At 35.9% G+C, this 15,299-nt stretch overlaps 3 protein-coding genes across 3 annotated transcripts; all 3 read left to right on the plus strand.

The window, feature by feature from the left end:
- The first annotated feature begins 1,852 nt into the window (after positions 1-1,852).
- Positions 1,853-3,646, plus strand: LOC112460257. The gene is made up of 3 exons (XM_025024862.1): positions 1,853-2,069; positions 2,449-2,634; positions 3,267-3,646. Exons 1-3 carry the CDS (start codon positions 1,853-1,855, stop codon positions 3,644-3,646), a joined length of 783 nt encoding a protein of 260 aa, XP_024880630.1.
- A 1,477-nt stretch (positions 3,647-5,123) lies between these two features.
- On the plus strand, positions 5,124-7,535 carry LOC112460331. The gene is made up of 2 exons (XM_025024973.1): positions 5,124-5,496; positions 7,204-7,535. Exons 1-2 carry the CDS (start codon positions 5,124-5,126, stop codon positions 7,533-7,535), a joined length of 705 nt encoding a protein of 234 aa, XP_024880741.1.
- A 5,245-nt stretch (positions 7,536-12,780) lies between these two features.
- Positions 12,781-13,801, plus strand: LOC112460332. The gene is made up of 2 exons (XM_025024974.1): positions 12,781-13,285; positions 13,428-13,801. The coding sequence occupies exons 1-2, from the start codon at positions 12,781-12,783 to the stop codon at positions 13,799-13,801; spliced, it is 879 nt and encodes a 292-aa protein (XP_024880742.1).
- Positions 13,802-15,299: the final 1,498 nt, after the last annotated feature.

Consider the following 15,299-nt stretch of genomic DNA (forward strand, 5'->3'; position numbering starts at 1 on the left):
CATGTATAATCTAGTATACATCTTTTCAAATGTGAATTTAATAAACTCAATATATGATGTCAAAATTGTTAAGAGTACGTGCGATCTCTTATAAATCAACTATTTTGAGACTACAATAATGTCTTCTTCTGTCTGTATTTTAATACTTTAAATGTTTTTAAAAAATGAAAATTGTCACGGTGCAGCTGGTGGAAATTCTTGTAAATCAGAGCTAAGCGAGTGTAATAAAGTTGAAAAACAAAGCAAATTTGTAATAATAGTTTATCATATACTTAGATATTGTTCATAAAATGTCGAGTTATTTGAAAATAAAACATCTCACAATATATCTCTCATTTTATTATAATAATTACATTTTACAATATTCGACGAAAACATACTAAAATAATGAGGTGGACACAAAAGTAGTAAAAAAAAAAGTTTTAAATAGTAAAAGAAATTTTATTAACTCCAGTTATATCAGAAAACCTGTCAGAGACGTAATCTATAGTTCATATGTATTACCGACGACGGCTGGGTCAAGGTAAGCAGCTTGGTGCACGTGCTTGGTTGCAGGAGAATGCATCGGTCCATTTTATAAAGGAAGCTGGACTATGATGCTTGGATTGTTCCGAAAAGATATTTAAAACTAAATTGATATCTTATAATTGATATGTTAAAATCAATAATAATGAAAATAGATTTAATAGATTTCAAATATTCTTTATTTATATTTCGTATTTCTTTTGAATATTTTTAATTTTATTTAATATAATATCTAAAATTGTATATTCTGCGATATGTATGCGCCTGCTTTACTCACAATTCAAAGAAAAATTACTACTAGAAATTGTTCACATTTAGCGTCACCTAAATGCACACGCACAGGCTACTTGTAAGAAAAGCGTATATCCGCGACCGCGAAGCACGTGCAACTGTGAATGGCGGCAAGGTGCGAAATGCACGTCTGTCATCACCGTTGTTGTCAGTTTTCTAAACAATCTGCTGCGCGTGAAGAAAAAACAGAAAGTGCCGTATGTCAAATTGTTAATCTTGCCGACGCGACGAGAAGAAAGGAAGCGATATCTAAAGAAGTAAAACCCCACATCAATATAAAGTACTTATTTTTAAAACTAAATTATAAGATATGTTCAACGATTATTTAATCAAACTAGATGTTGTCACCAAATATAATAGTAAAGGCTCATAAGATTAGAAATCAATCAAAGAAAGATGGAGCGTGGAGCCGTAACAAGGTGTTGGTGTTCATATATTCTATACTTCCGTAAAGAATTAACGAATTGTAATGTACATGCTGTACATATACATATATTCCAACTTAATAGACTGCGCGCCGCAAAGCTGCGTTGTCACCAAAAAGATATTAATACCCTTCTCAAATATAACATCTTCAAAGGTCTTCCCTCCAATAATTCCTGAATCTATAATAAGTGTTACCTTCCCTACTGACCCAAATTCTGAATGGTTACTGTGGTAAACGTAAACTTCTCTCGGTGACGTTAGGGAGAGCGACTTCTAGGTCCGCCCAAGCGGTGACGCGTCTCTCCATACGCAGTCGTTCGTTTGTTTAAAAATTATCGAAGAAAGTTTTCTGGGGAGGTGGCTGTGGCATTTACCCGTAATGATGAGTCGTTCGTCTCATCGTTCCTTGTCGTCATACACGTCGTCGTCATCCAGAGTGGGGATACTGAGGAGGGTCCTACATGGTGCACACCTATAAAGATTCAAGCGCCGCAGGGCCAGGTCACACTTTGTTCCGAAAATTTTCCGGAGAGTAGTTTGCTCCGTCTCCGGCCACAGCCTCTCGGTGTTTCGTTTCGTGACGACTTGACGAAGTGATTAGACGAAGAAGATGAACAAATTGCTGGCACTGGTACTTCTTGCTGCGTATACCGCAGCAGGACCTGCGAGCGTTTCCACGCAGCCGTCTCAGGATCTGAATTGTTTGGAGCACGACAATGAGTTCTTCAGCTGCATCTTCGTGAAGACCATCAGTGCTCTCGACAGAGCGGCTCGATCGAGGGACATCAAGATCATCGACGGCGTCACTTTCGTACGAGACACCCCGAGTAAGTTTTTATATTTATTGCATATATATTATTCTTAAATTTTAACCATATCAATCTGTATAATGTTAACTTTAAATAACATTAAATTTATTGCTGTAAAGTTATTAGTATAATATAAAATTTAACAAATATTATATATTACTGTAAATTAAGTCAGTACAAAATACAAAAAATGTTGAAGAATGTTAGTTTTGAAGAAATTTATATCTGCTTCTAAATATGCTTATTAAAGTTATATTCTTGTAATATTTATGAGAACAGATATGCGATAGTGCACAATTTATATTTTTTATCAATTTTTGTATATATTCTGAATGAGATAATAATTATGGTAACAATTAATAATCATTCTTCTTATTTAAAAAAATTGATCTTCTAGTGGACCGCATTGGTAAAAATTTAAAAACAAACGAAGAGGAGATCATGAATGAATTACCACACGAGAGCTCTGACAGAGCGATAAAACTTGCCAACATGCTGTATGATTCGGTCGTCTCTTTTATAAAGAGTCACAGCTTGAAACTTAGCATGCCCGAAGGTTCGGTCTCTCGCGCCCTGGTTGAAGGTAAGTCTTATTCCTTTTGCCTAAGTATTTCGATTACGCAATTGTTCACTTTTCCTCGATTATGTCTATTCGATTAACGTTACGAATTCGCGACGTCATGAGTATAAACGAATAAGCGTCTCAGCAATCTCAGCATGCCTTTCACCTTCGTGATATCTATATGTACGACGTCAGGCCTGTTCCGGATAAACTCGTTCTTCAAGAAAAAATGATTCGCTTTCCTTCTCAAATGTATTTTAAAAAAGTTTAAGAAGATTGTAATTATATTATTAGAATTAGGATATAACATTCCTATTAATCATTCTTATTTTCTAAATATAATTATGCAACTTTTACATCTTCCAAATATATAAATAATATTAATATTTAATATCTCTTTATATATCAAAAAGTTAAACGTTAAAAGTTAAATCAAAAGATCTAACAAATATAATATTAAGTTTGTATTGATATTTCTATTTTTATTAAAATATGTATTTTAGTATAATATAAAATATAACAAAATACGAGTCTCCTCACATTTAAATAATTAAATTAATTTCAGTTTCTTATATTGTTGATATCCTTTATATTAATTTAATCATACTCTCATAATCTAATACCAATTATATTAATTTTTTTCTCATGATTAGGACGTGCCAAGATCAAGAAAATGGTTCTACCACTGATTGCCGCAGCGGGTCTCAAAATTTTTGCGTTGGTACCGATCTTGCTCGGCGGCTTAGGTCTGCTGGCTGTGAAAGCTTTAATCTTCGGTAAAATCGCCTTAGTCGTTGCCGGTATCATGGCATTCCAGAAGCTTTTCGGTGGTACCAATGTGGCTAGCAGTTTCTTCAATAAGAGTCCCGCGCCTGTTTGGTACGACAGTGGCGTCGCAGGAAGTTGGGCCACTGGTGGGTCTCCAGGATTACAGCACCAAGGATATAGAAGCTTCGACAAGGCTGACGCGAAAGTCGACGCCCATGATTTGGCATATTCAGCGCACGCACCGGTTGCCAACGGTACCGATTAAACGAGATTTTTTTACTCTTTTCGTGTTATCTGCCATGGAAAGACTTGGAAATACCCGAAAGCCATATCTCGCGGAGCCAAAAAACCTTCTCGAGGCCATTGGACCCACCTACGACTGCTAGATTATATGGAGGGGTAAATACCACAGGGGTGTAAGTCAAATTTTTAAAAATATTTCCTTGGTGCATAGATGCAATCTGTGCAATATATAAATTGCATCTATGCACACGAGAAAATATTTTTAAAAATTTGACTTTTACGCCACTGTGGTTTTTGCCCCTCCATATGTAGTATTTATATATCTACGTTATATGTAATTTATATCAACTAAATAAATTATTTATTAATTGTACGTATTAAATAACTAAATTGTTTGTACTTAATAAATTATTCATAAAAAAAGTATATCCCAGAGAAATATTTGTAAAACATTCTTTTTTTTCCGCTCTTGTTAAATACAAATCAGTATTAAATTTCTAATTTGGAGAAATTATCGTCACAGCGCAAGATTCGATGCAGTACGATGCATAGAAAACCTCGTACGTGATTAGTTTCTGCTAAAGCGAAATATTGACAGCTTTCGGCGTGCAATTGTAGCCGATCGAGCTCATAGCCGATTCCAATCGTATATGAGCTCCAATCGGCATACCTTCAGGTCATTTACACTCCCACTTCTGTTTTCTTCGGTCTTTCTTTCGTCTTAGCCGCTACTTCTGTCACTCGTTCCATTTCTCTTGTTCGACTGACTTCCGACTGCATGATTTAGGACACAAGTTTTACATACCATACCGTGTCACCAAGAGACACGGAAATCTAATTTTCACCAGACTGTGCGTTGATGATGTATGCTGATCGTAAACATAGGAGATGATAATTACTTAGAGTCTTACAGACCATTGTATGTATATGTGATGCAAATAAACCGTAGGTGCATACAAATAAATTAGAAATTTCCTAAATGAAACGATTTCTTTTCTCTCTCTCTCTGCAATAAAATATACGTTTATACAAAAAAGTGTACATATACTAGAAGAAGAGTAATTGAACGATAAAACATGATATTTTCGAAATTATTTTATTTATTTTAGTTAATTACAAAAACTTTTGTTATTAGATACTTTATAAAATTTTATAATTACTTAGTTTTTAATTGGAAAAGACTCTTGGAAAAGAAGCTGAAAGGTCCTAGAAAGAAATTTTCTAGGTTTGATAGTAAAATTCCGAAAGTAAAAGGAAAATTTGCTTGTGCCGGTGTATTCTACGTCACGCGATTCTTGTGCATTGCATGTTCAAGTTAACTCTTCAGAGAGTCGACAGAATTAAAATTCTTGACACTACTGCCCTTGCACGTTGCTTGCCAAATAGTTCAGTATTGGCCCCACCACTAATCGGTCGTGGTTCGTATAAAAGAAAAATTGTTCTGGGGGCAAACAGTCAAAAACGCTTCTTCGAAGGCACGCATATAGCACTTCGCAACAATGAAGACCAAAGTAATCATCCTCTTAGCGTTGCAACTGCTGACGTTGGTGATAGGCGAGCCAAGCCAAGAAGATGGAAACAGTTTGGAACATCTAGAAGGGAAGCTCACGAGAGCGATGGACGAATTCAACAGAAAAGATATCATCGACATTTACGGCGATATGGTAACCCTCGAAAAGGTTGTGGGAGACGGGGAACCATCGGAAGAGAGCGCGGATCCGCTTGTGAGCAGGATCGAAAAATTCCTGAGAACTCGAAAACTACAAATTAATCTTCCTAATGACGCTTCAACTGCTGGTTTGTTCGCACGCGCTCTCGGTCAGAGGAACATCGATATAGACCTCCGAAGTTTGGCACGTGGAACATCCGAAGGTAAACAGATGTATTACGAGCAAATTATTATAAATGGAAATTTAAATAGAAAAAACGCAACTATGATTATTTTGTATTTAACTAATAGAACAATGCGCTGTCAAATTAGAGATAACTGGAGCGTATACTTTCTAAAGTTTTTGTGAATTTGCGTAACGAGATTGCGATTAGAATAATTTGAGGAAATATGCTAGTAATGCCAATTTGAGATACTTAACTTTATATAATAAAATCTATTGCATTTTTACAGATTATATATTTAAAACAATTTCAATAAGCTCAAAAAGCAATAATTTTTTTTTGGAGTATAAAAATATTTGAATATCTGTTTGCAGTGGGTACAATGTTTAGAAAAATATTTCAAAACCTTCGAAGATATTTTATTTAAATAAGCATCCATAAGCAAATATTTCAATCCATTAAGTCTATAAAATTAAGTCTATATTAATCTCGCTTAATATTATATGTATGAACGCTGTATTTTTCTATAGATGCATATGAATATGTTAAATACTGTTTCTCTTTTAAACACTTATATAAATTATTTGATAAATACATTTAATATACTTCTTATACCTAATTGATTTGTAGATTGATCTTACGCATTATCTTTCCTATACATGTTAAATTTATACTTTTCTTTCGCAAGAATTTTTTACAACTAAGTTTTTCATGTGAACAGTTTTGAACATTAAGTTTAAAGTCCTTGTTAGATTCTCGTCAGACTTATGTTAGATACTTGGATCTAACAAAAGTCTCTTATTCTTCTCTAACGTTCCGATCTGGTATGAATACATCATTCAGTGGGCGCGAACTTATAGTACCTCACCTTTCTAAAGTCTCGCCAATGGGGTTTAAGTAGCTCACGAATCTCGGGATTCATTGGCTGGAAAGTGTAACTTGTATCTTTCTTTTCAATTCAATCGTGGCCGGAATACCATTCACACACATCCTATATGTATCTCTCTCTAGCGCCCACCGTTCTCTCTAGTTCACCGCTTGTCTTATACTTACAAATTTTCTTGAATTTTTTTCATTCACGTATTTACAATGTGTAAAATAATTTTTTCACGCGATTCTGAAAATAATGAAAGATTCGGGTACGCATAACGTATTAATGTACGTTTATCGATGGTCACTGAGAGAGGGAGGTGAGAGCGATCGGAATGAAGGATTCGCGTATACGTAGAAAGCCACAATGATGCGTTCCACTTCTACCATGTTCGCGAAATAAATGCCGGAGGTAGGAGTGGACCAAAGTGGGTCTCCGTTTGGTAGATATGGTGGGATTCCGGGTTTCTGGGACGGCTACCGCGAGAAGAGACGTCTGAGAAGGACCTTGAACGAGAGTGTCGCGTGTCGAAGAAAGTAGACTGGATGATAAACGTCCGTTATAGCTTTTTAGAAATCCTCAATCATCCAAGTATTCTGCGATTATTGATATCATCTTTATGTATTAATTCCGTTCTACCATTCCTATTGTAGCAATGCAAATGTTATACATGTATATGTTTCGTATCTCTCATAAACTCATACATATATAATACGACTCGCACTATAATTCGACTTCGTACTTGAACATTCTTCTCATTATTTCTTCTTTTGTTGTAATTGTTAGGATCTAGATACACATGCATACGTTAACTGACAATTTTAAGAAAAAAAATTACATCATTACTTACAAGATATTGTATATGTTTCTTACAGCGCGTACGAAATTGAAGAGGATGATCGTGCCACTCTTGATCCTGCTGAAGCTAAAAGCAATAATCGTTCTGCCTATCGTAATTAGCCTGATCGCCCTAATAGGTATGAAGGGGTTGGGCGCAGGTCTTATGTCGCTCTTGATTTCCGGCGCGGTAGCCTTGAAGGCCCTTGTTACACCACCGCCGCCGCCAAGAGTCTCCTACGGAATTGTAAGACCGCACGAAATTCATCACGATCACTGGCACAGGTCAGAAGAAGAGGTCAATCAACCTTACAGAGGCTGGGCACCGGAATACAATGGCGAACATTATCCGTACCATGAAATCCCATAAAATACAATGTCCGGCCCCTTGCCATTCGCACTCGTTTACTTATTTATTTATTTATTGCGTGTCTGCATATGCTTGCTTTATACAATAAAATAAATCATCCTTTTTATAAAATTTTGTCTTGTTCATTGTGAGACATGGGAGACGACGCCGCGACGTAGTATCACCATGACATCGACGAACCGTCAAAAACGTCGTATCATTGCAGCGATTGGTAAATTGCCAAGCTCAGATATGTCATATCTTATTAATGCTCGACCTAAATGCGCATGTGTTATCCGCGACATCGATAATAAGGATTACTTGCGGCAAAGATTTTACGATTTGTAAATAATTAAATAAATATCGAAAAAGAGAGCTATATACACATATACATATAAATATATAGCTGTAGCTGTAAGCAGGTTACTCAGTCGGTCAGACGAGAAGGCTAATGACCTAGATGGAGGTTCACGGACGGAGGAAAGATAGAATGATGTTGCGCAGGTGGGAGAAGCGGAGAAAGACCGGATCAAGGTGGGGAACTAGGAAGAGGAAGGAAACGAGGTTACTGTGTCGGGAGCGAGGTAGGAAAGCGGATCGTAGCTGTGATTGGTCTACCGAGTTCCCCCTCGGTGCCTCGCACGTAACAAGGTCAGTGTGTCAATGTCTCCACGTGGTTCTCCACTTCTACCAGTAGATACGACCGTGGCCTTCGTGGTAGGGATTGAAATAACGGTATCAGTTGTGATTAGTCGAGTCGTTCGAGAGGAGTGGAACAGTGAATACGGGTATATATAGGCTGTTAGAGAGGCCAGCACCGTCGAGAAGTGGCGAACATGATGAGGAACGGAAGCTCTGATCGCCTGATCTCAAATGCTCAGGCATTCTTTTTTTAATAATTGAAAGGGACACGTTATTGTTTGTAAGATCGCAGACACTCTGCAAGTAGTCAACATTTTTCACGTATAATTCTACATCCAATTTCATTTTAATAATATATTTCCTGTAATTCTATAATTCAATTAATTTAAGTTATTTGGTTATATTATCAAACGATTTTCTTTGTCATGATTGATAACAAAAGCACAATAAGATATTTGTTAATAAATTTAAGATTATTGTTATAAACTTTTTCTATGTAATAATACAAAAATTATAAATATTTTAAGCCACATTAAATATTTTAAGTCTTATTAAATTGCGAATGTAGATTTTATAAATAATTCAATACTTTCTTCGTTTTCAACATTCTTTTCCAATAATTTGATATACAAATATAATTTTGCTCTTTAATGAGACTTGTATAAAAACTAATAAATTTTTTAAACAATATATACTTTTAACAAATAAATTTGTTTACATTTTAATACTATTCTCTTTCAATATATTTCTTTAATAAATACCACACACATATCATGTAAAACTCGGTACGTTTTTCTATATACTTAACTATTAATTTAATGTATTAATTTATTAATTATATGCATTTAAAGGAAAAATTTTTACAAAATGTAAAAATTAATTTGCGGGTGTATAAAGAGACAATGTATGATATACAGTAGTATATCCTTATTCTATACTGTTATTTTATAAAAATTATTTTAATATTTGTAAATATTGCATGATGTAGAGGCATTCTATATATATTAAATTTGTGTGCTATCGGAAGTATTTTTTATTTTAGTTAAGAAAGTAGATCTAGGAATTTCTTGCGGATATCTTTGATTCAAAGACTATCAATACAGCAATAAATTATTTCGCATCTTGACATGACTGGGCCAGTAGCGACCAGTTTGCTTGAAATACAACTTACTGAGAAAATGGCAACGCACGTAATATGGTGGCTGTATAGACTAATAGACTAGGCTATTCTTATAAATTCCCACCGTCGAGGCAGAAGAAATTCGCGGTATGTAACGTTCACTTTAGACCGCCGCGAAAAAATTGCGAAAGTATAAATGCACGCAATGCATTTTGAGTACATAACGGATATACGTTCTCGAATTAACGAGGTCTATGCAATCACTCGAGCAGCACTCAGTGTATTAAATGCGGTAATTCCACCTTTCTTCTTTCCTTCTTGTTTCACACCTCGACGCATAAATCATATACGCACTAAATGCGCGTATTTGTATCATACACTTTCCTAAAATAAATTCATGTACTGTCTAATTGCGAAAATTATGTTATTTTCAACAACAAACTAATGTTTATAAATATATATAAATAAGAAATTGTTAGACGTATGAATAAGAATATAAATAAGAAATTGTAGACATATCTTAAACAGCTAAGTATAATGCAAATATCTTTATTCATTAAATTTATTTTTTTACTGTAATATTCTTTAATTTTTATATAATTAATATATTTAATGTAGCAAAAACCATTTTACTATAACTTTTATAGGAATTTGAAAGAAAAAATAAATACGGCACAATACTATTTTTATATAAATGTAGAAATCAAAATAACGAATCAGATTTTCCCGTTAAAGCATTGGAATCTTGAGTTTTCTGCGGCAAAAAAGGAACGGTAGTACCCAACCATTTATGGAATATAATAACGATTTGTATGCATGTGCTAAAGGAAGGAAGGATAACAATTGTTTTCTTGGAAACAGACCGTCCGTAAAAATTTTGCAGGTACCGTTTATTAACGGACAATATGGTAAACAACGTTCCAAACGGGCTCGGTAATTTTCAGCTTTCCAAGACAATCAATTTCTCCATATTAAGTATTTTTTTCTAAATTCCTAACAGTACTATTGTACTGACATTCTAACAATTTCGATGCGTAAGAACACGATTTGCCGCAGTAATCGTCAGGGAGAAATTATTGACACATTTTCTGATCTAGCGTGAACATTCCCTGAATTGTCGCAAATTGTTGGGTGAGTACGAGCGACTTTCTTGAAATAACGAGTATCTCAATTTTGACTGAAAATGGAGTAACTATGCGTTATGGAACGTACAATCATTATAGTCTTCTATACAATCTGTACGAATTCACCTGCCATGATGTTATGTTCGCACTTGCGAATATATGCTGTCTCTTATTTTCGGAGCACCCCATACTTAAAAAAATTTCATATTTTCTATTTTAGAAAGACCTTATTTTTATTCTAGAAACATTTTTCGATAAGTATATTTATCTTATAAATTAGTATTTAATTCACTCAAATTCATTGTATCTTAAAATTTATATACAAAATTTGAAAATATGAATAAATAAATTTAAATAAATATTAACGTTTGCAAACTTCTTTCCTATTCTTTCTGTCTTTATCTGCCGCCAGCTATTTGATGATAAATTGCGAGATACAAAAACCTTGATTTTTTTATCGGATGTCCCAAATACAGCGCAATATTGCGGTTTCAACTAAAGCTTGGTAATTTAACAGGAAACACAGATTACATTACGGGTTATTTGATTGAGATCTAATAGAATAAAAAATCTGATAAAAATTGCAACTTCAGAATAAATGCGTGAATCAGAATAGGCGCGGCTGAATCCGATCGGCGTAACGTAATACCTTTTTCATTCCTGCGATTTTTGATTTAATTAGTAACGCAGATAAACGAAAAACGATTTTTAGAATTGTTCCACGTTGTCCTTTTCGTTGATGTTTACGACCGTAAAGCCGACGCCCACTGCACCACTGATTCGATCTGTCGCGCATAGTTTCGCGAGAACAGAATCAGCACGACGTGTTCGAGATTATTAACGAAAGGAAGGCACTACGTGAAAAGGAAGCAACAAATCGCGAAATGCATGCCTCTGAAAGAAGGTCTAGTCCGTTCTAAGTCGGCACACCTGCCGCAGCAACATGCAAGCGCGTGATATCGAAACGTGGAGGCGCTCGTGTTGTGCATACGCACACGCGCACGCAACGATAAGGCCCCATCGAGTTGCCCGTGAAAATCGACTGCGCGGTACTTTCACATCGGCAGATCCGTCTGAAGCGCCGTTGCTCGAGCGTAGCGCGCGAAAATCGGATCTCCTACGAGCTAGCTAAACTGGGCTGATTTAAAGTAGGACTCCCGTCTCGTTTCGCCTCGCCCGCAATTACAATTTTCACAATATACTTATCGGCAAACTTTTCAATTTGCAATATCCACTCGCGCTCAGTTCGTAAACTCCGCAAACACAATATGTGCACCATCGCTCTCTTGGTTTCGTTCTTGAAATCGAAAGTGATTTCACACTGGGCGATCGGGGGTTCCAATCCTGATCCTGGTAATTAACATGTGCTCCGGTTGATCGGTCTTATCGCTCAAATGCCTTTATTATAATATCGCCTCTAATTTCAGTTGATTTCTGTTTCACCCCTTTAAATGGTTATTAATCTCTTAGAGATAGTTCAAGAACGAGAAGATTTCTAGGCTATCCGGATCATATAGACACTTACATTATACGTCCTACATTATAGCCCAAACGTTTATTATTTTATAAAATAATTATATATAATATAAAGGGTTGGAACATTTATATGATTTTTACATAAATATTTTTATAATTTCTATATTTATAATTTTATAATTATATTTCTATAATTAAAAAAATTATAATTTTTTACAAATATATTTAATTGTGCAAAAAATTGTGTAACGTAAAACAGATTCCTAATTTTTATAAGCTATTTCACTACAACATAAGCATGCTCAAAAGTGAAAATAATATGGAGAAAATCTTCGTAGACTATAAACATCGATAAACATGTAAGGAGTAATGATGCGCACATGAAAAATAATTGCATTGTTAAAAAGATTGATCGCGTACACATTAACTATAACTGCCGATTGAATTGGCATTAACGTGATCAGCCTTCGCTCTCATTCATCATCTCATATCCGTTCATTGGTAACGTTTTTTCCCGTAAATTTGACTCAGATTCGAATTCTCCGCTCTATTTGACGCTCCCTCTCGCCACTGCTGCTGGACGGCTGCGAGAAGTTCCTGCCTCCTCTTCGACGTCCGCAAAGAAGAGAGTTCCGTCGCCGGTGCTCTCGACTACGGAGAATGTATGGAACGACCGAAAGGCAAAAAGGAAAAAGGACTATCCGTTGACTCGCTCTATATATACTGCAAGTATCCGAGGGTATGCCCAGTGCACGATACGCGTCTCATCCGTCAGCTTCAAGGTCCTTTGTCTTCGAGGATATCGTCGTGTTACTGGCGATCAGTAAACCTGGGGCGAAAAAAATAACTGCACGAATTCGCGCGTTCTCCAGCTAGACTTCGTGGAAACATCCAAAAATTCACGATGAAAGGAATTACGCACGTTGCCCAATTGTCACGTTGTCATCTCCTTCTTCTGCTACTTTTTTTTTCGGGATGCGCCAATGCGGAGATCGAGAGACGCACCGCGAGGCAAATGGTAGAAGATGCGGAAAATCTGGAATCTAATTTGAACAAAGATTGCGGGAAGTCGTACAGTGCCACGTGCCTTAAGTTGGACGTGGTGTCCTTCCTGGATAAATTGTCGGAACAGGAGAATATCGGTATCCTGCCGGGTGTATCTGTGATCAAGGAGAACAGTTCCGCCAATGTTCCACCATCGGAAGTAGTCGCCAATTTGGCGAGAGATTTCCCGAATGATGTTGAGAAAAGGCTGGATGCCTTTTTGATTCATAAGGTCGGCAGTTACCTTAATAGCCACTCAATTTCTATCAAACTTTTCGATCCGAGGACTTTTGAAGCTGCCAGGAGCTTCAACGAAGAGACACTTGCACAACTCGGCTTAGGTGGCAACCAGAATGTTGAAACAGGTTAGAAAAAAATGTTAAATTTCAGTTTTATCTGTTAGCAAAGCTGTAAGACAATGAATCCTCGCATAGTCAGTCAATGTCACATTGTGATTTGTCACATAAAAACGGTTTTTTTTTATTTTACGATTTTTTTATTTGACAGGACGTAAAAAAAACCAAGGCAACGGCTTGATGGCCGGTCTACTAATGATGAAGGGCACCCTCGGCATGATGGGATTCGGCGCAATTGCGCTCCTCGCAGGAAAAGCTCTGATGACGGGTCTCTTAGCGCTCATGTTATCAGCTATCATCGGATTGAAATCCTTAGCGCATCACGGCGAAAAGAAGACCACGTACGAAATTGTTAGCAAACCGGTGTACTCCAGCTCGCACACGCACAGCTCGGAAGAGCATCACGGACACGGATACGGACATTCCGGATACGGAAGGTCCCTCGATACTGTTCACGATTCTCTTCAGCAGGCTGTGCTGAAGTACGGCAACGCGCATGATCGTAGATCGCTTTTGCAAAATTAAAATCATCCAATCAAGTTCGACGAGGTGTTCGCACACCGCCGCGCCGGTACACCATAAAATCTTTAGCACATCTCTACCTCACCGACTTTCCTTGTTGTTTCTTTTCTTTCATGTTCAAGCACTGTCAACTTTTCTCCCGATCTGTCTACGTCTTTTCTTCATTTCTATCTATTACTTCGTCTCTTACTTGTCTTTCTTCTTCGCCATCATCACACTTTCTTCCTTCTAAGATCTCGTCCAGTCTCATTTCATCGCGATTCACGAATTATCACCCTATTATTATTTATAGTCATATAGGTATTTATTGCGGCCACTGTTGCATTTTCGACTGGTACCTATCGAGAAAGCGTATCATCGTCGAGTACGCAGAGTTGCCCAAGATCATGTACATGATTTTTGGATATTTATTTCGTTATTGTAAAGTTGTAATAAAGAACATTTGTAAAAACATATGGTGTTATCATTATTGTAATAAATGCAACAGTTAAGAAATCGAACAATAAATCGTAGAATAACATCGCGCGATAACTTTATTTTATTGTCTAGCGATAGTCATCAGAGATAACTTAAATGAGAGAATTATGTTCAACTCTTCTAACTATTCTTCTAACTTGATGTAAATGCATTCATACAAGTATATCACGCGCTGAAAAGTGCACGTACTTTCTGTTACGGCAATTACATTTACGTTACTGTTAAACATATACATTTCTAAAGGTGAATGTACGGACCAATTAAGAAGTAATAAGGCCAACACCTTCACCATGTTAGACTATCAGACTGGCAGTTCTGCATCGGGTCATAAAGTATTGCCATTCTCAAGGCGCATGAATCCTACATTATTAATTATATATGTACATATGCATATGGTGTTCCAAGTATTTAATATAAACCCTATAACTGCTGTCATAATTATAAATATATACGCTTATAGAAAATGGTATGCCAGTTTTTTAAACCGTTAGTAAGAAAAGTAAGAAAAACTATGACATATTTTTTGCTGATATAATAAAAAACAATAATTTATATAATATTTTCTACAAAAAATATTAAGAAACTTGATAAAATCGATAAATTTTCTTTGCTAACAAAAAAATGTAGAATTAATAAGACATTATAATTAAACATTTCTATAAATTGAATAATACAATTCTGTCAACAGAGATATTCGTTAAATATATTCTTATTATTGGTTACTATCCTCGCTTTTATTTCGATTATAAATGCTGTAATCCTTTAACTTATAAATTTCTATTCTGTTCTGTTCGTGTATAATTAATTTAGAAGTGGCACAAACTGTCTCATTCTACAAATGTTCTTATAAGCGTGTCAGTTTATTACAGCAGGTCGTAATGCAGCATCCGGAAATATTTGTTATTGTTCGCTTATGCCATCCATGGTTGTGGCTGAAGCTCGATGAATGATTCTGATTTACCTTTTCAGCCTTATTATTAGCAGTCTATTTATCTCGCTGCAAGTAATGACAATCGTGACAAAA

Source organism: Temnothorax curvispinosus, unplaced genomic scaffold (assembly GCF_003070985.1).
Source record: "Temnothorax curvispinosus isolate PA1 unplaced genomic scaffold, ASM307098v1 QBEX01010444.1, whole genome shotgun sequence".
Lineage (NCBI taxonomy): Eukaryota > Metazoa > Arthropoda > Insecta > Hymenoptera > Formicidae > Temnothorax > Temnothorax curvispinosus.

What these genes read in the sequence shown, in the direction of transcription:
- LOC112460257 (XM_025024862.1), top strand. Translation starts at nt 1,853, where the DNA reads ATGAACAAATTGCTGGCACTGGTACTTCTTGCTGCGTATACCGCAGCA. An exon ending in TTTCGTACGAGACACCCCGA is followed by an intron (nt 2,070 to 2,448) that starts GTAAGTTTTTAT and finishes TTGATCTTCTAG; the next exon opens with TGGACCGCATTGGTAAAAAT. An exon ending in CTCTCGCGCCCTGGTTGAAG is followed by an intron (nt 2,635 to 3,266) that starts GTAAGTCTTATT and finishes TCTCATGATTAG; the next exon opens with GACGTGCCAAGATCAAGAAA.
- LOC112460331 (XM_025024973.1), top strand. Translation starts at nt 5,124, where the DNA reads ATGAAGACCAAAGTAATCATCCTCTTAGCGTTGCAACTGCTGACGTTG. An exon ending in GGCACGTGGAACATCCGAAG is followed by an intron (nt 5,497 to 7,203) that starts GTAAACAGATGT and finishes TGTTTCTTACAG; the next exon opens with CGCGTACGAAATTGAAGAGG.
- LOC112460332 (XM_025024974.1), top strand. Translation starts at nt 12,781, where the DNA reads ATGAAAGGAATTACGCACGTTGCCCAATTGTCACGTTGTCATCTCCTT. An exon ending in CAACCAGAATGTTGAAACAG is followed by an intron (nt 13,286 to 13,427) that starts GTTAGAAAAAAA and finishes TTTATTTGACAG; the next exon opens with GACGTAAAAAAAACCAAGGC.